We start from the raw sequence: 20,484 nt of genomic DNA on the forward strand, positions 1-20,484 counted from the left end.
CCACTATATTTGTGTCTTTGTTTTTTGTGTAGAACTTGAGGCCAGAGAGCCAGCAATTAAAAAGAGGACTGGGACATCTAAGGGCTTAGAGGCACAGACCCAGCACACATGCTGGCAGTCAATTGGCAAGCCGGGGGAGGTGAAATTGGAGAGAGAGAGAGAGGAGATGTGTGAGAGAGAGGAGGAGGAGGAGGAGGGCAGGGTGAGTGCATGTGGGAGAGAGAAGAGGGCGGGCTCAGCCTCAGTCAGCGCACAAACACACCCTCTCCTCAGCCTTCAGTCTGGTCTAGGCGTGTAAGAGGCAGCATGTGTGAGTATGTGCTGTAATGCGTGTGTGTGTGCGTAGAGTGTAACGCTGCGCCGGAGTCCGGGAGACGTCTCACTGATGCAAGGATTCCCCCTGTTTGCTCTCGGAGAGGACGCCCGCTGAGTGGGTTTTAACCAGCGAAGGGAATTAACGCCTTCTTCCCACAGGAAACACTGGGAGCTCAAGTTAAGGTAAAGAGATGGCTTTCAGGTTTTACGGGTGTGTTTAGGGGCTTTGTGAGTCAGATAGAGTTGCTTGGGTTGTTTAAGATAACCGGCTCCGTGTTGTGTTTGTTTAGATGATTTGTTAACTAGTATGAGTGTTAATGTTTATGTGAGAAAGACAAAAGGGGGTGAAGTTCCAGTCCAAACATGTGCATCTGACTTTTTGGTGGTCCATATATGTGTGTTAATGTCTGTATACCAGCATATGCTGTGTACTTTATAACACTGTGTGTCTGTCTGTGTGTGTGAGAAACTTAATACTGTACTATTGTTGTGGTGGCTCTTTTCTCTTGATAGGATCTCCCCCTCTCTCTCACACACATATTTGCATGCACCCATATTGCGTGTTTATTTGAATAAATACCCTGCAAGAAACACATTTTATTCAAAAAGCCATCCTGCACGGGCCAGTGTTTGCGTTGAAATGACTTAATTAATAATTAATCTTCCCACTGGGACATTCCTGGTTTCCTACCTGAGGTGATTTAGTGATAACGAGATACGTTAAGAGCCCTCTGGACTGGCACCACCTGACGTTTCCCCGCCATTGAACAAACGGCTCGGACCAAAGGGCAAACAAAGTATGCATGTGCATATTTGTGAGCGTGCCTTTTACGTAAGAAGTGCAGGAGAGATGAAATGACTTGAGATAAAAAAAAACTCGAGCGGCACTTACTGTAAGCATGACTTATCAAGAGCTCGTAGAACAGGTCCGTCAGTGTCTGGTTAAAACCACGAAAGGTTCACAATGCAAAATGATGACGGCGGGATCATACACGAAGTGAGCTGGATCTAAAGACAGTAGCCTACTTTGTGTGTGTGTGTGTGTGTGTGTGTGTGTGTGTGTGTGTGTGTGTGTGTGTGTGTGTGTGTGTGTGTGTGTGTGTGTGTGTGTGTGTGTGTGTGTGTGTGTGTGTGTGGAATATGGAGGATAGGAGAGCAGAATAGAGAAGGACTAGACAGACAAAGAAGCTACTGAAGTCTGGAGGAAACAGCAGTGAAAGACTCGGCAGAGTGACGGTAGCCAACAAGAGTAAGAGAGAGGCGATAAGTTGCAAGTTAAACAAAAACAAAGGAAGAGACTGTTAATGTGTACTTTTACCTCCGGACGTGTCCACCATCTGTCACTCAAACGTGAGTGGCTTGCTAGAGATGTGAGGTATCAGCTGTGCAGACGCTCATCTTTAGGCATCCAGACTTGAGGGGTCAAAGGGCATAGAGTCTCTGCTCTCCTTTCTCCTCTGTCACTTTAATGCTTCTCTGGAGAAAAAGAAGTGTAGAAGATTAAGAGAATTCTGTACAGATCAGATGAAATATAGTAAAAAATAAGATTTATTCTGATAAATGAAGTTTTCCAGGTGTTAATTTGTTCACCGTTTGATCAACAAGTCAAGATATTAACAAAGTCTTTACAGTTATGGTTTAATATTTCTGTGGAATGCCTGAAGTCCAGGTTTTTTAAAAAAGCTGATAAGACATAACAAGAAGCCAAAATATCTGCAATTTGATAAATGTTTGCTTTTATCCAAAGGGCTTTACAAGTTGCTTCTTGTTCACTCTGGTAATATGCAACTCTTCAGGATTCAGTGTCTCAGTAAGTAAGGAGTAGTAATTCATTAACCTATTTCAGCTTCAACTGAATAGTGGATTTCTTTAACAATATTTACACGCAGATTTTGCTACAGTTTGTTTTATTTGAGAAGAATACACGTTCCACCTTGTCATATCCCCCTCCCCTCTCTCTCTCTCCCCCTCTCTCTCTCTGTCCCTCCCCCCCTCTCTCTCTGTCTCTCCCCCCCTCTGTTATCTTTTCTTCATGTTATCTTCTTTTTGCTACAAGTCACTGCTTCAGTTGCCGCTGTGAGGAAGTTGAATATTGTCAGGGTGTTTTGAGGAAGTGATCCGTGAAAGGATTTATAGTGGCAGATAAAAACTGCCGCGTGTGTGCGTGTACGAGCATTCCCTTTTTTTTTTTTTTCAAAATTGACAAAGACCTTGCGAAAGCCTGGGGATGTGAAAAGGAGGGAAAGCCATTATCTCATACACAGTTACACACCCCCTCATCCTGGTTTGTTGTGTGTGTGTGTGTGTGTGTGTGTGTGTGTGTGTGTGTGTGTTCATGACAAATATGTGTGCATCCTCCGTCTGTGAACTGTAAGCTAATATAGTGCGTGAGCGTGAGAAGGGGGGATGGGGCTCCGCTTAGTGAGCCTGTGGGTGTGGGGGTGTGTTTGTATTGTGTGTGTGTGTGTGTGTGTGTGTGTGTGTGTGTGTGTGTGTGTGTGTGTGTGTGTGTGTGTGTGTGTGTGTGTGTGTGTGTGTGTGTGTGTGTGTGTGTGTGTGTGAACTTACTGACCCAGATTGATACACTGCTCCCAGGCTAAGTCAGCTCACCTGTAGATATAGGTGAGCGTATCCTCTTTAACACACATCCAGTCTTGTATAAACAGCCCAACTGAGAGTCTACACTGTCAACACACACAGATATACTGCAGCCTGTGAAATACTATACTATAAATACAATTATTTAAGTGATGCTCATCCTTTGATCTGCTCATGTAACGCTCATCATCATCCTCATCATCATTGATGACGCAGAACTCAAGCTTGTTGCAAATACTCACATCTTTATCCTCCAGAGTGAATATGACTCTCCTGACCTTGTGGCAGAGCAGATGGAAGCCCCCTCTTTACGAGTACAGATACAGTAGGCCTGCGTAAGATGCAGTTTGGAGTGTGTGGCGGGCATGATAAAAGGATGATGCAATTAACATGAAAGGGATGATCTCTCTCTCATCTTTGTCCGTCCTCCTCCCTCGTCTTCTAAGAAAATCCTTCCCTTCCTCAGTGGTCCTCTTATTTCTGCCGTTAAGCAAATATCGGGCTTACGCAGCCCCCTCAGTGCCCATCTCCCCACATGCAATCAAGCTGTTTAAATGTTTGTGCTTGACTGTTTGCCTATGGGATCGCTCTCGTGTGTGTCTAACTCTCCCAATTCCCCCGCCGCTGCCACTCCGCGGCCCGGTAGCAGACAGATATCGTTAAAAAAGTCTGTTTTTGGGGGGAAACCCAAGACAAAACTGACAGCTGAGGGTGGAGAGTCGCTGCAATGTTTTCCCACTCCTCTGGTGTCACTGGGACGCGTCTAATGAAGGTGCAGGTTCTGTCACGGCTGCGTTCGATAGCGAGGGGGGGGGAATCCCTTTGCAGTGTCGTTGATGGTTTACGGCGATGATTCATGAGGAGTGACGAGATAACTCCTGAGAGATGGTTTACAGAACAGGAAAGCAGGGGAAAAAGCTCTTTGGTGTCATAAGCCATGCTATTGGTGATGATGGGTTATGAGGAGACATTGTTTCATTTTATGGCTCAAGTCTGGGATGTGTTTCTGCGTCTTCATCCCCTAGTCTTGACATTTTTTTGCATGGCCTTTTGGAATATATGAGAAAATTGTGCAAGACGAGGGAGTGTGAGCATTATGTCACGCTGACGTGTTTGCCTATGTGCATCCGTTAGTCATGTCACTCGTCTGGTTGAGCAGGACTATAAGCGTTGATAGCGGGGGGAGAGCGATACGTCAGGTGAGGATTTGTTTTTCCATGAGACTCCTCAACATCAACCCCCTGACGAGAAGAAGGAGTGGGAGAAGCAGAAGGGGATGCCTCTGATTTGTGGGAGGGGGGGAGGGGTTCCTCCGAGCTGACATGAGCTGGCATGTTCACTCCTTTCCTATCTTTTGTCTGTTCTGGGTCTGCTGATGAATTGGGAGTTTCTTCCTTCCTTCCTTCCTTTGCTCCCTCCCTTTTTTATCTCTTTCTTTCTTGTTCTATTTTCTTTGTCTTTTGCTCCATCATCCCTCCTTCCTTCCTTCCTCTCTTGGTTTGACAGCATTGCCATCCCTGTCATGTCTGCCCATTATCCCTGATCAGTGTTGCGTTCCAGCCCACACGTCGGCTCCGGCTGCCAACCGACGATGTGGAAATGATGTCTGTGTAAAGACGTGCATGCTCATCTACGTCTTATTTGATGTACAGAAGGTTAGATCGTCATATTTTCTCAGATGAACAGCAACAAAAAAAAAAAAACAACAACAGAAAGGTGGATGTGTCATTTCGTTGACTGAGCGATGAGCAAACAAAGGATTTGTGCAGTTGATACGCGCCGTGCCAAAGAAGTACAATTTGAAGTGCGTGCATTGAGACGATGTGAACCTGCAGGAAGCTGAAGACTTCAAAGTGTTAGAGTGCAAATGCATTTGTGTGTGAGGTGCTGAGTCGGGATTTAAGGGAGGAATTACTGTGGGAGTGTCTTCAAAGATCGTCTTTATGCTTCGTTTGCACTCGGGAGATTTGGCCTCCCTGGGATTTCCTCTTTTTTTAATATATCTGCTTGGAAATCTTCACACCCACTTTTTTTTGTGTGTGTGTGACTGTGTATTAAAGCAGAGGAAACAGGCCACTTGGCCATTGCCTCTCCTCTCCTCTCTTCCCGCTCCCCTTCAACCCCCCACATTACATTAGTTACATAAAGAGAGTGCTGACCAGCGACTCGGAGCTCATCACATAGTCACACTTCACGTTCCTGCTTGTTGACCTGGAAGCGATGCGGTGGAATCGTACAAGGCGGTCTCGAAAGCCTGTACGTGCATTTGTAAGTGTGTGCGTGTGCAAATATGTATGTGAATATGCCTGTATGTGAGGGGGAGTTGATAAAAGCAAGGATGAAGGCACAGAGCTGCATGGATTTTTTTTGTTTTGTTCTCTGGATTTAGTTTCTTTGAGGATAAAACGCCTGTGGTGAGTGCTGTATAAGGTTTCTATCAGACTGCGTGTTGTTGTTATTGTCTCTTGGTGCGTTTTAGACACGTGTGTGTGTGCGCGTGTGTGTGTGTGTGTGTGTGTGTGTGTGGTCGAATTGCCTTTGTCCTCTCCCCTCAGGCCTGCACTCAGATGTCAATGAGTCGTGTGGAGCTTATACAGGTCACTAATGCACCGGGAGGGGAGGCTCTATTCACCGTAGCCACTCAGAGCCCGAACAATAACCCCGGCTCGAGTCCGCACAAGAGCTCAACTCCCAGGAAATGGACCCGTTGACCTAGATCCAACCGCGTCCCCCCGAAGAGACGCCGCATTGCTGACTTGCTGTTGACATCCTCGTCTCGGTCATTTGCTTTTGACATCATCGTTTAAACATCGGCTTACATTTTATGATGCAAAACGAAGAATTCCTATCCTGATGATAAGTAGAAAATGCTAGTTTTCAGGAAAATACGTCTTAAATATCTGAAATTAAGGTTTTCTTTCTAGAAATGACCTTATGTTGATCACGAACAGAATGGCTTATGTTGATTCGATGCAACGCCATGGCATGGAAAGTCTTCTTTCTACTCTTTGTCACGACAGTGGTGCTTAATATTAGAGCACTTTAATATTGTGTCTGTTGATACATATAATATATATGCTGAAAAGGTTGTAACATGAAATCTAAAGGATGTATATTGATGTCTCTGCTGAACTGAGATGGTAAATTGCGATATTTGGACATCTTGTTGACTACATGATTGATCAATTATGAAAAATTGTAAACTTCAGCCATAACAAGTTTTATTTTAGTCCAAACCTAAGCTCAGTCTCTGTGAGAGAAACCTTATTGTGAGCTAAATTTACTAAAGCAGTTTGTGGTCATTGAAATTTGCAGAACATTGATGCAACAATCTGGGCGTTGGTCCACTTTGCATCTGCCATGACTTAAAATGTGTAAAGATGTATGTGTGTGTGTGTGTGTGTGTGTGTGTGTGTGTGTTGCACAATTGAAGAAGTAGGTACAAGATGTGACCATGCGATAAGTGCACATCTGTCAATTCTGCTTGCATGGCATTCGGCACCGCCTGCATATTTACTGTACTTGTATGGATGTAGAATCCGTTCTAGCATTTGAAAGGAATCTTGCCTCATCCTAACCCCCCCAGCAGTGTCACCGCACCGTATTATTTTGGTATTCTGTGGCTTCTGTTCAGCCTGAGAGGCAGAGACACAACAAAGTCAGCTCCTGTTTGTCTGTCACATTCTTGCGGAATATTTCTTCCCCCCCATCCTTCACTGCGGTGCATTGTCTCCTGTCTCTTTTTTTCAAGGGGCTGCTTTGTTTGCGAGCGCTGCTGTTGACCCAGGTGCAGGGATGTACTAAGACAACTTCCTCTTCCACCTCCTGCTGCCCCCCCCCTTTCCTCCGCCGCTGACTTTTTCTTTACACTACCTGCTTATTCACCTTCCCCAGGTTTAGACTGTCATGGGTTCTCCCCACATAGGATTTGAAGCGCCTCAGCAGAAATCCCCCTTAATGAAGTGATAACAATGTCTTTGCATCACTCGAACAATTTTCATTAAAACTAATACTTGCATATTGCATTGTTGCTGTTTTTAAACCTTAATCTCTGTCTTCCTCAGGGGCAATCATGGTCAAACGAATACACACGGGAATAATATAACCTCTCCAATACCGGATAGTCGTACCCCAGCCACATCGTTACTGACAACAAATCGGGCCTGTTCACATCTGCCCTACTTTGAACTGACACAACATCTATCTCTATCAGCCCCTCAGGACCTATCAGCACCACTCCACCTCTTTACCTCTCATGTCTCCTTCCACCTCAGCACATCATTCATCTTTCTACCTGTGGCCCAACACTCGATTACACCAGTTACCCACCGGCTCCAACAGCCTCTGATCCCTCTTTCGACACCATCATTTTTTTTTTCAGACCCTCTTACCTCTCATCCCCGTCTCAACCTCCCACCTCAAATAGAAAGCACCTTTGCTTAAAAACCCTCTCATCCCTCTCTCTCGTTCACTCACCGACCCTGTTATTCCCGGGTCCCTACAGCCCACACACAGCGGGATGGGACGGTAATAACTTGCCAATTTGGCTCCATTTACACCCGTGTGTGTCTATAGTCACTTGTCTGTCAATATTTGGTGCCAGTATGTTTAGATTCAATTAATTTAATAAAATATTGCTCCAAATAAATACTTTTTCTCAGGGGGAAATGGAAACACACACTAAAAGATTAAATCAATTATGCTTAAATTATTAGACCCTTGATGTGGGGAGAGAAAAAACTTCCATCAGGTTAAGGAAAAAAGGGGAAATAATGGGAAGGAGTCCCCTTTTCAAGATGGTACAACCCGCCTTAACACTACTCAGTTATTTCAGGCTGAACTAAGCTCTTTGCAGAAGTGTGTCTTATCCTGCTTCGTTATTTTATTGCCTTGTCAACCAAGTTGAGAGGAAATTGTCTCAGTGTGACTCAGATAAAACCGAAAAGGAGGATAAGTCGCACGCTTCATAATCGCAGCAAGTAAAATCGAGTAGTCCAGGATTCCAGTGTGTGCTAAAGTGCAAGAGTGATAAAACAAAATATTGAAGAAAGGTAACAGATAGAGAAATGAGTCAGAAAAGTGTTGATTCACAGTTAATGATAAGTTAGCTTCCTTTTTGCAGTTTTGCACTGATAATATATAAAGAGAATTTCTGCAATATGTTGACGCTCTTTGAATAAGGAATTGATTGACACTCACTGGCTGCTATCTGCTGTTTACCCAAACCCTGAAGTCTAACAAATACAAGGGTCTAAAAATGTGCCCACCATGCTTGTTGTAGCATGTCATTGCCCAAATTTGCATTTCCAAAAATTCAAATGCGCCGCCACGTCTCCACAGTGCTCTTCTTCCTTTGCTCTATCTTACCCCCCCACTCCCAGCCGCTCCTCCCCCAGGCTGCGTCTTTGCCCCGCAGGGTTTCTACGGTTACCAGCTGAATCCGGAGCTCAGTCAATGTCTCGTCCCGCTCCTCCTGGATAATTAAGCAGCACTTCTTGTACCGCCGCTCACATATTTGGAGCAGCAAATCACCGCATGAATATTCAGTTGATTTGGTTTTGATGACTGAGTGGCGATTGTCTGCGTAATCACTGTTTCATCAGGAAGAACGAGCGTTGATTGAGGAATGGCAAAAAAAATAAAAATAAAAAAGACGACGAGTTATCAAGATTTGACAAAAAGCAAAACGATAGTCGCCTTTTGTCGTGCAACCTGCTGCTTGCTGATGAACACACTCGACAAACATGAGGATTTCAAGTGGCACGGTCACCTCCAACAGAAGTCCAGGATTTAATATGAGTTTACACGCCTTGATCTCTTTCATCTCGGAACAAGCGGGAGAATAGAGTGCTCTGATCCTCCAGTGCTGAAAGGCCTAGCATAAAAAATATACATCTGGATCATAAGGGGAGGTTTAAATTAATGGGGTTTCCTGTCTTTGAATTCAGAGAGCCGCTGATCGCTGAGTTTGCTCCCAGCAGCTACAGAGCGGGGCTTCGCAAAAAGCTATACGCACACTCAGAGACTCTCCCCGAGCCTCTCACTCAATGCAAGGATTTTCTTTAAAATATGGTAATCCCTGACTGCGCCGTGCTGCAGAGACAGTCAGCTGGAATCTGAGTTAAGGAGCGTACAGTGTAAGCTCCGAGAAAGACGGAGGAGCGTATTTAATGAAGTTAGTGACACTTGAGGAGTAAAGTGGAGTGAATTGGCTGACTCTGAATTCCAATGCCCCTTTATCTTTTCCACTTGATCCTCACAGACCGCACACTGACCCAAAATCTCCAATCTATTTGACGTATCATCAGATGATATGCTGTTATCCACGTTATTTATGTCGTTTTTCTATCTATAACTTGGTTTCTTCACTCTCTGTGAACGTTTTTCTAACACAAATTGGTATTTAATTTGCTTTGCAATCACTATCACCGTAATCTTTTTCATCTCCACCTTTCTGTGAGGAGATGCCAAATAGAGGGGGACCATAGTAAATAGCAATCTTCTAATTTCCTTCCACTCCCGCTCCGTGGCCTCCAAAATGAAAGCGCTCCTCAGGAAGGACTTATAATCCGTCTCTCACCAGTTAAAAGAAGAAAAAAAAATGAATGTTTGATTTAAGCAGCAGCAGCCGAGACTCGGCGCTCGCCCGGCCCCGCTGTTTATGCATGTGTGTGTTTAAGCTGAGACAAGGGGGATGTGGTGCGTGTCTTGTCAGATCCCGAAAGGATGAATAAGACGCTAATCTCCCTCTTCTAGGGAATTCTACCAGTGATGTCTGAGACAGTCCTGTCTCAGAGGGACTGTGGGAGTGCAGTGGAGTGTGCTACTATGGGACGTGTCCAGAGCATATCTGACTGTTGTTCCTCTTTCAAATGTACACATTGTCGGTGTGCACGTTCAGACGCACTCGCCCAATCACTAACCCAGATCCTTATTTGTTTGGACCATTAAGCCTGCACCCAGTCCTGATTCACATGTCATCTGTGGTGCGTTGGTTATCTCTCAAAGCAGGTTTGCGCGGCGTAAACAACAACAAGGAAGCCGGCTGTACATGCACGCATGCAGGTGTGTATTTCTGTATGCAAAATGAGGGAGCATGGAGACGCTCGGATTAAAAATGGCATCCAGATTCCCATGGTATTCTATTCTGACTTGCTTGGAATGAAGTTTGCACCATATGGGGGAATTCCTGCGTCGGCCCCCCCAGAGAGAGCGTTAACCTCAGTGGCCTGGAGTCGGGGGTCCGGTAGCCACTTGAGGAATGTGAAATGTGTGGGGAAAAAGGCCTAAGGGAAGGGTGAGTCGAGTGACCGCATCATGTGTTTTACTGCTTGATTTGGGGGGGGGGGTACAGAGGGGGCATAGAAAGGTCAGGGAGATAGTCTAGCTTCTCTGGTTACAGTAGTGTTCGGATTCCGTTCTTGGACTATTGTCTTTGGATCTTTTTCTGGGTCATCTATATTACTATGGTGTTATTAAACCATATTTTATTAAATCCCCCAACATGTTGAGGTCTGAAGTTAATGTCTAGTTCCACATCAACAGTTCACAGTTAATTTCCAATCACAAACTATATTTATCCAGTCTTTAACTAGTGTCTCAACAAGAATTCATTTGATTTTTTATAAGTGACCAGTCTTTGCTCTTGATGTGTAATGCAAGCTCCTATTTAAGAATAACTCCAAATCCTTTCAATAGAATAACTAATAGATGAAACCGTGTCACCCATGAAGCATTTTTTATGGATGGGACCTGTAGACACAACAATTTACATCAGAAGCGTATTGTAAAAGCAACTACATTTCCCATGGTGCTTTTGTGGATGCGATAAAATGTGCTCGACGATTTCATAACTGAAGTTCTGATTTGAGCCGCCCTCTCCAGCATGAGGTCTGGACCGTGACGGGTCATATAAAAGCAACGGGACGTGTTTTGTTTGACTCCAAACGCCGTACAGTAGTGCACATCCATGTGTGGTTTGGAGTCTGTGTGTCATGCAGGGTGGAGCTGTGAGACAGGTGCAGAGATGAAAAGATTGGCGGGGGGAAGAAGGGTGTGCCTGCTCCGTGCCTGTTCTGACAGGCCTTTGGTATGTTTCCAAAGAGTGTGTGTGTGTGTGTGTGTGTGTGTGTGTGTGTGTGTGTGTGTGTGTGTGTGTGTGTGTGTGTGTGTGTGTGTGTGTGTGTGTGTGTGTGTGAGTTGGAAAACCTGCTCACATTTCTCTAGGGATCGTGCAGGTGTGTGCGACTGGAAGCATGTCTGCCTTTGTACTATTGTACTCTATTGCATGTTGCAGAAACAACCTGCCTGCGTGTGTGTGTGCTCATAGGTGATGGACGTGAGAGCATATAGGTGTCGAGCATATATATGAGTCCGACACCTCCGGGAGAGAGTTGTATCTCGCAGCATCGTATGAGCCCCCGTCTGAGTCCATTAAAGCAGCCAGAAGACTTTCCCAGCAGATCTGCGATTCCAAACATGCAGCGATAAATTCAGTGACTAAAAAAAAAATCAAATATACAGTTTATAATGAAGCCATGGGGGGGACTCTGTTTTTTGTGTGTTTTTAATAGGACATTTAACATTTATTGTCGTCGACAGTGTTCTTTGTGCCCCTCTCGGCGTCTGTGCATGTGGTCGTCATGCGAGTAGGCATGTCTGCGTGGTAATGTTTTGGCTGGTGTCGCGCGGCCCATTGTGTTAATACACTCTCTCAGTGTGTTAATATACTGCGAGGGCTGCGAGACTGCGAGAGAAAGAGAGCGAATAATTATGTTTCCCCTTTTGTCTCGGCTCCCTCAATTAAGCCTGAAGAGAGGCAGCCAGAGCACATGTCTACTTATCCACTTAAAGCTCGGCAACAATAGGACCCCACAATTGGTCTCTATCTCTTTCCTCCCTCTCTCTTGTGCTCCGGTCTTCCCCCTGTTTTCACACTTTTCCCTTATCAAACTATTCATAGAACGGCACCACCGATTTTTATTTTTATTTCTCTTTTGGTATCTGCGTCTGCACCAACCTCAGCTTCATCCCTCCTCATGCATTTCGCCTCCAGCCTCGCCTCACCTCTCGGCTCTACGTGGGTTAAAGCAGAGAGACCCCCCCTCCTCTCCGTGTTTCCCCCTTCTCCCTCTTCCATGCGTCGCTGCAGGGCACAGGGAGAGGAAAAACGAAGAGACTAAACATTTTCAACTGTACACCGCCAGAGGAAAGGCAGCGGTTTGATTTCCCCCGTGTTGTGTCAGACAGGATTGTTGTGTTTGTTTGGCTGCGTGCGTTTTTTCACAGGCAGATTGACGTCTAGTTGAACTACATGGCTTGGCAACAGCAATGTAAATGAGAGTTTGCAATAAAAAATAATATGCTGCTTGTTTAAAAGCGTTATCTATCTCTAAAACATGTGAGTCCTGTGTTTGCGCTTAACTGTCAACAAATGACATTGATGCCAAATTTAAAAGAGAAATATCCAGCCCCCGCCGAGCATTGTGGGTTGTGGATGAGTCTCATCAGGCCGGGGTGGAGGAGATGGAGGAGGGATGAGAAATAAAAGGTGGAGGGAGGCGCAGAGGAGAGGACAAGTATCAGGGGTCAAGTTTAAGCTTATGTAACTGCTTCCCACCGCCTGGGGAGAAATGTGCTGCATTGACTGAAGTTTAAATACATGGACACAGATGCTGGCGTGGTGCAAATTGACCAGTGGAACAAAAACACTGTGTGTGGTTTCCATGCAACGCTCAGCAATGGCCTCCTAGTCACCTATCCTCTTTTTCTACTTCTCCTTTTCCCAGACTCTCACCTCCCAGAACTGTATGGTTGATTTGTTGTACACTAGAGAATTAACAAATAGACATTTCATTATCAAATTCTTACCAATTATAAAAAGCAGCAGCTTTAGGCAATGCTTTGTTTCAATCTGAAACCACTCACCAGATGTGACAGATCGATAAAGGCCTTGTGATTGACATCTGCTTTGCAATTGATAGGCTCTTTTTTTTTCACAAGACAAATATATTCTCTTCCATTATTTTCAGGCTTATCAGTAAAAAAACAAATCTGACAATAATTTTTGCAGCAATCGGTCTCCTGGCTCGGCTGCTTGTACCATCACATATATCTGACTCGTTCTAGGCACAAGCTACATTTAAAAAAAAAAAAATATATGTATTTTTGTGAACAGAAAACTTGTGATGAACTACACACAATGCCTGCGGTTGCATACCTTCACACTTTACGCAGCGTAGCATGGAAATCGCGGTCTACTCTAAGCAGCTCGCGGCTATTAGGGAAAATTAGGTCGTGTTGGCGAGGATCATTTAATTGAGTCTTAAGCAGAAAATCATTCTCCATAGCGGCTTTCATGTCATTTTACCATCAGTATGTGCATGTGTGTGTGTGTGTGTGTGCGTGCACATCTCTTTGTCTGCAGGGAAACAAGGGGTGTTAGGATTTGTGCACACGCCTGTACATGTCTGCATGGTGTCTGGTTGGCAGTGGGTTTCAGGGTGCTGTTGTTTGTGAGTTGTTTTCTCGCCCCTCAGGCTCAGACGATACCCCTGCGCCTCGTCTCTGACGATCTCCGTGCTCCTAGTATGTGTATTGAAATGTGTGCTTTGCCTCGCTGCATTATCTTTTCACCAGGCTCACTGACCCCAGTGTCCTTTATTCTCTTTCATCCGGCACGCCGTCTCTTGTCCAGTAGACTTCCTCTCTCCAGTGTGTTCACAGCTCTCCTTTCAACTTTACTTCGCCTCCGCTTGGTGTGACCTACCTGGCAGATCGTCTGCAGTCGTTTTAACAACCACCTTCCCCTCCTGTGTGTGTGTCTGACACGTCGGGTCACTTTGAAGTTGTGAGAGCTCCACTGAAACACCCCTCTCTCTCCTCTTTCTCCTCTCAGGGCGAGCTGACACTGCCGTTTGAGGGTGCGTGGATGACGGTGAGAGATGACGCCGCGCTGATGTGGAGAATTTGATGATGCAGCTTCTGAACCACAGGTAACCACAGTTTATACACCAGGGTCTCTAATTACTGCAGAAAGGCAGTCATTTGATTTCCTTCATACTTTGACTTTGCGTCTTTATTTTGTCTAACAGAAAAGAAATCACAATTTCAATACAAGAATGCAGCGTTTGTTTGAGTTTGATTTTCGACTCGTTAGAGGAGATTTTTTATCGACCGCTCGCAGCAGCTTGAGCCCACGCTGAGAACCTGATGGTGTGGGTTTGATGATGTGTGACTCACAGAGGACCAACTGATCTGACAGGCACTTGACTCAGCAGCTTCACGTGCTTGTGTAACAGAGAGCGTGAGGCGATGCAGGATGCTCGGATAACTTTATGATCAGCAGAACGTAGTTAAAAACGGATTTGTTTTGAACTGGAATGGGAATATGGCTAATGAATCATTTTAACGGCGGGTGGGAGAAACGCTGCAGAACGGATTAGCCGATCCACCCTGTTATCAACCAAGCCAATAGATGTATGCTGCGGCTTCACTTCAATTGAAATCTAACTTTTATAAGAACGAGAAAAAGATTTTAGGCATTTCAAAATGTTAGACGTCTGTGTAGTCGCTGAAAAATTCAATGGTGCATTCTGAATACTTCAATGGGACAAGAAAACTGTGATATGCTAGAGTCGTCTACGCTCTGAATCAATTTTTAATTAACTCCGCTGTCCCTGTGCTACCCCGTTGGAGTGTGTTGTCTTAGGCAAATTACCAAACATCAAAAGTAGTTAACATCGAAAAACTGACAAGGGAGCTTCCACCTGATCCTTGATGTCGTCTCCCTGAGAGCTCAACCCAACAAGCCAGATACCTCTGACGTATCACCATTAGTTAATGGGCCATCAGATGTTACTCACTCACCCAGCGCAGAGATTGACCTGGTTTCTCAGCTGTAAGTGTGGCACAGTATACGTGCAAATGCCTTTAGAGGACAAGGCCTACAATTTGGTAATGATTTAAAAAGCAGAATGCATACCTGCCGCGTTGCTAGTAAATGTGATACGTCAGTGACTTGTCTAGGAGTTCAGGTGATCAGGGTGCAGGTTAAAGGGTTAATGAATACAGGTGTTAGATATTAATCAACAATATGGCACAAAGTGGTTATAAAACACATGAATCACTACTTTCTTAACTAAGAATAAGTTAGAACCTAAATTAAAGCATATTGGGAAGATTTCTAAGATATATCTGTTTCATCCTTTATCTACAGTTGAATCATGGGAAACGTGGAGAGTCAGAATGGGGACAATGGTTTCTACGGCGATCATCTCTCCCGCAAGCACACGTCCCGCTCGCTCCGCCTCTCCAACAAGCAACCCGTCGCCCGCCGTTCACGCCTCTCGTCTTCAGTCAAACAGGAGCACAGGAACTCCGACGCCTCGACTCGCTCCTCCAGCACGCCGAGCATCCCACAATCCTTAGCGGAGAATGGACTGGAGCCGTTCAACGCGACGGATGCGTTCGGAGAGTTTGGCCTCAACCCTCACTGGACACAACGCGTCGCCATGACAATGCGCCCGGAGTCCTACCAGCACGACGACGACACCTTGGCCACGCCGACTCCGGAAACGTCGGAGGCGGACACCGTCGCTCAGGACGGGGAAGAGGACTCCATGGGGGAGGGGGAGGTACTTGGTGAGGAGAGGTACCTCCAGCGCATGAATGAGGGTCCGCGGGAGGGAGGGAGCTTCAAAAAGAAGAGGTCCAAGTCGGCGGACATGTGGAGAGAGGACAGCCTGGAGTTCTCTCTGTCGGACCTGAGTCAGGAGCATCTGACCAGCACTGAGGAGATGATCGATGGAGGAGAGGAAGAGGAGGAGGAGCGGTTCACACATCCCAGGGGCAATGCAGGTGAGGATGGTAAACACACTCACACGGACGCAGTCCATCATCCCACAGAATACATATAATGTTGTCATGCAGTCACTGACAGGCATATGTTTCATGGTTGCAAAGGTTTCTTGATGGAATGGTGACTGATGGTTGGGAAATATATCTGTCTGTGTGCAGGGGTGTTAGCTTGATTTGATCCGCTGTACAGATGATGAGGGGGAGAAAGGTGGGAAACAATTCCACTGAGACGCTCACAGAGTATAGGGGGAGATTATTTGAGACAATCGCACTGATTGAGGGTTAGCTGCCATCCATCAGATGCAGCAGCTCAGTTGTTAGCTTAACCGGCGCTGTGCAGGAACTGCTGGAGATCGGTGCGACAGCAGGCGGTAGCTGGTAACAGCTGACGGTCTGAGTGAAGCCCCAGGTGATGAACTGGCTCGGAATAATGGATGGGCTTGCTGCACACACACGCACACACACACTCACACACGCTCGCTCACAAAAATCATACAGATTCACAGGACACAGGCACACATGGAGAAGGTTAATTTACATGTCAAATGTGGCAAGAAATCTGAAAGTAAGTGACAGTAATCAGAATACATTAACCTCACCTTGCTCACACACACACACACACGCACATTCACACACTGCCCCGCAATAACCACTTGTGTACGTTCCAGGCTCAGCTGAAAGGGCATCGTCCCTGGACCATCTGTGCAGCCAGCAGAGTCCCGGCCTCAGGGGGCAGAGAAGCCGCTACGCCAAAAACCGGAGGGAAGCCCAGCGCGATGCCGATGGAGAAGCGGGGGAGGGGTTGATGTCCCCATCCGAGGAGGATGGTGGCGGGTACGGAGCGTTCACGCTCCCCTGCCGGCGCTCCCACTGCTTGTCGGAGGGCTTGGCGGGGCTCGGCATGGCTGTTGCACCGTGCCCTGCTTTCCAGGGACGCCGCGCACAAACCACTCAGGTTAGATCACATGTTTATGAGTAAATATACAAAGATAATCAGGTTAAGTCTTCTTTCCAGCCCCCTAAACATAGAAGGATAGAAGACGTTGTTTTCCAGTAGGATCCAGGAAGTTCAGGGGGTTCACAGAGGACAGCAATTAACATTTTGTTGACAACCAGAGACGTTTCCTGTGTGTGCTCACGCTGCGCAGTTGTGGGCGGGAACCTTTTATGTATGTGAATCCAAGTGTGTGTGTGTGTATAGTTGAGGAAGGGGATTACAAGGAGTCAGATAGAGAGTCGCTGTGGGGCTACTTGTCCAACACTGGCCTGGTTTCTCCATTCCCCCTCCAGGAACCAAAGCATTAAAGCATAATCACATTCATGACCCATTCACTAACCACACACACACGGATCTAACATAAATATGGACACAAAGACATTTTGAACATAATAGATCCTACAATGTTACAAAAGCAGATTCACCCAGAGGATAAAAGACGGAGCTTATTGTATCACCAATAAGCCAATTAATAAGAGATTCAATGGACCACATAAAAATTGCCAAATAAGAAGGAAGTACTAAAATAGTGAACCAGGCTTTTCTTTCAACTCATTCCCAGAACCCCCAAGCACCCTTGGATAGCGGAGCCCTATTATAAATTCATCTAACCAGGCTTAGGGGGTTGTTAGACCAGATATAAATAGACCGACAACACAGCAAAACAAAGAAAAAAAAAGGAACAGAGGGAGACTCAGTTTGGTGGAAAAAAAAGTGTGTAGCAAAGAGAACCTCTCTCAAAGTGAAAGGCTTTCTTTCAGAATTTGTACATAAACAAACATCCTGAGACACACACACACACATACAAGTATACACGTCAAAGTACAACACAAGTATGTCTGTATTGTTTCCAACCTCTCATTTTGTCTGGTAGGACATCTCGGGGGTGTTGGGCGAGGGAAGTGAGTATGGCGACAGCGGCATCGACGGCGTCACCGCAGAGATCGACGGGGACGGAGAGCTGGTGTCGCGGCGCTGTAAGGCCATGTCAGCCTCTTTCTCCGTGTACTCCGCTACTGAGAGCAGCGTCTTCAACGGGAGTGACAGCGGCAGCAGCAGTGCAGGAGGAGGAGACGGGCGAGGCGGCGAGGGAGGCAGGGGAGGAGTGTACGAGAACTTCCGGAAGGAGCTGGACAATCAAGCCTGGGTCAGTTGTACATCTTTTTCTTTAAATACAAGTATTAACGATAGAACTTTTTTGTTGTTACAACATGTTTTCCTTCACTCTCTCGTCAGACCCTGCAGGGTCGGGACTGCACAGAGGAGGCCGGCTCTGCCGTGAGTGACGAGCGGAGCAGCGGCACGCTCAGCAGTGCGTATCCGCCGGACGCTCTGCTCGGCTGCGCTCAAGGCATAGTGAGGAAAGCAGGGGCTCTGGCTGTGAAGAACTTCCTGGTTCACAAGAAAAACAAGAAGGTGGAGCCTGCAACGAGGCGCAAGTGGAAACACTACTGGGTTTGTTTGAAAGGTGAGCATAGATTAGGGCGTGGACCCCTCATACTTTTAGGGTTTTACCTGTATTTGATTTTAATTTGTTCAGCCCTAATGTTTCATTCAGATAAACATCTTAACGTGACCCCGGCCTGTTTAATTTCCCACTCTCTCCCTCCTATTAGACTGTTATCACATCAGTCTTAACGCAGTCCGTGCCCTTGGCTGTCACCTCCACCGTCCTCTCTCACTCTCCTCCTCGGTCTCATCACAATTTCATTTGATGGTGGCGTCCGTGTCGAATCCAATCTCGTCCTTGTGAAACGCATAAGATACAGCGTCTGCAGCTGCATGTCTGCCTGCCTCCTGTCCTCATGTCCACCCCGCTAAAAATACACACTTTCTCATAGTATTACGCCTGACCACCTGTTATATGAGCAAACGTGATAAAAAAATTTTTTATAGTTTTTTTTAGTTTATGATGTTTTTTGTTCACTCTCTTTAGATTATTATATCATTGAAATGTAGTTTTTGTTAATCTCCATTAATCTTTTTTATTTTATTTTATTTTTTTTATTTGTTTATTTGGTTATTTATTTATTTTTCTCAGGTCCAATGTCAAGGAATGCTCCGTTGTGTTTTTAATAAAATAAAATTAAAACAATTGTAAATACAGTGCTTATTGCTTATTGGGACATTAGTAATTGGAATTATTGGCACATCAGTAAAAACATATTCTAACGTGTCTGCCTTCTCTCTTCCTGCGCTCTTAAAGGCTGTACTCTCTTCCTGTACGAGTCGGACAGTCGTTCCGGGATCGACCACAACAGCGTTCCCAAACATGCGTTGTGGGCGGAGAACAGCATTGTCCAGGCCGTTCCTGAACACCCCAAGAAAGATTTCGTCTTCTGCCTCAGCAACTCGGTGGGAGACGCTTTCCTCTTCCAGGTGATGTCACATAACAGAGCGCCTTCTTACAAAAACAAAGGGGTACGGGGGGAGGAATTTTCCTCCAACATACAGTTAGGCTAAAACAACAGCTGTATTTCAAAGTCAAAAGACGAAATGAGATTTTCAATTATTTCATTGTTTTCTGGGACAATATGAAGTCAAGCCATCACTAAGAGAGACAGAGATGGATGGGGACGAGAAGAGTGCAAATTTCTCCAGGGGTGTGTGTGTTTGTGTGTGTGTGTGTGAGTGTGTGTGTGTGTGTGTGTGTGTGTGTGTGTGTGTGTGTACAGGTATATGACATTTAGCCGTGCGTGGGAGATAAGCCAGTACAGTGTCCATGTGTTTGTTTTATGTCTGACATGTTTAAAGGCCACGCTGTCATACTGTGACAGTGATCCACCACGGTGGCCATTGTGTAATATTAAAATGTGCCTATTCATATGCACGGCAGCTGCCTGCAGTGACATTCAATCAACGAAGGGGAAGATAAGTAATATGATGATAATGAGATTGTAGTGACCACCCTCTCCCAGACGCCAATAACGGGACTCGTGCTTCAATTCTCTTCGCTGTCAAATTATTTTCCCTTCAATTTCTTCTTCGGAGACGTCCAGAGATTAAATATATATATATATATTTATCCCCTTTTTCTTCCTCTCCTGTCAGACGTCCGGCCAGACAGAACTGGAGAACTGGATCACGGCGATCCACTCGGCGTGCGCCGCCGCTCTGGCCCGGCAGCACCACAGGGAGGACACGGTGCGCCTGCTGCGGACCGAGGTGCGCAAGCTGGAGCAGAAGATCGACATGGACGAGAAGATGAAGAAGATGGGAGACATGCAGCTGTCCACCGTCACCGACGCCAAGAAGAGGAAGACCATTCTGGAGCAGGTACGGGAACAGGAGCTCTGAAAGTACTCAAAACACATCAAAGCTGCTGTAATAGCAGGAAAGGTCAAAAACAGGAGTGTGTTTTATGTTACCACACTGTAAATGAGTCCTCCTTTACGTCCATGATGCTGATAAGAACCAGGTTTGTGATCTCATGCGTCGAGCACCCAACCGAGTGCCTTTAACCTCCAGTTGAGTTGAGTGAACGCACCTAAGGGGCTTTACAGATTCCTCTCCTCGTACCTTCCGACTGCACCCCGACGCTCTCACAGCACTAAATCACCTTTACTGCATGGCGTCATCCAGACAAGACGTTCTCAAGGAGTACTCGCAACCCAGATGTGTTCAAATGTTCCCGACCGGCACTCGTTTAACAAGCGCGGCAGAATGCAGAATATTCACGACACGTGTCCAAACGCATGCGTTGCGACAGGTGAGCA

General features: G+C 46.0%; 1 protein-coding gene across 1 annotated transcript in view; it reads left to right on the forward strand.

Annotated features, from left to right (window-relative positions):
* Positions 1 to 292: 292 nt before the first annotated feature.
* The window catches only part of tiam1a (TIAM Rac1 associated GEF 1a), a 48,534-nt gene continuing 28,342 nt past the window's right edge, over positions 293 to 20,484 (forward strand). Inside the window, exons 1-8 of the mRNA XM_084028583.1 lie at positions 293 to 498; positions 13,811 to 13,907; positions 15,131 to 15,771; positions 16,440 to 16,726; positions 17,643 to 17,915; positions 18,005 to 18,236; positions 18,975 to 19,147; positions 19,820 to 20,044. Of these exons, the coding sequence (XP_083884709.1) occupies positions 15,138 to 15,771; positions 16,440 to 16,726; positions 17,643 to 17,915; positions 18,005 to 18,236; positions 18,975 to 19,147; positions 19,820 to 20,044 (1,824 nt within the window). The 5' untranslated portion in view covers positions 293 to 498; positions 13,811 to 13,907; positions 15,131 to 15,137. The remainder of the gene's footprint in view (positions 499 to 13,810; positions 13,908 to 15,130; positions 15,772 to 16,439; positions 16,727 to 17,642; positions 17,916 to 18,004; positions 18,237 to 18,974; positions 19,148 to 19,819; positions 20,045 to 20,484) is intronic.

The sequence above is a fragment of the Eutrigla gurnardus genome (assembly GCF_963514095.1).
Source record: "Eutrigla gurnardus genome assembly, chromosome: 15".
Taxonomy (NCBI): Eukaryota; Metazoa; Chordata; class Actinopteri; order Perciformes; family Triglidae; genus Eutrigla; species Eutrigla gurnardus.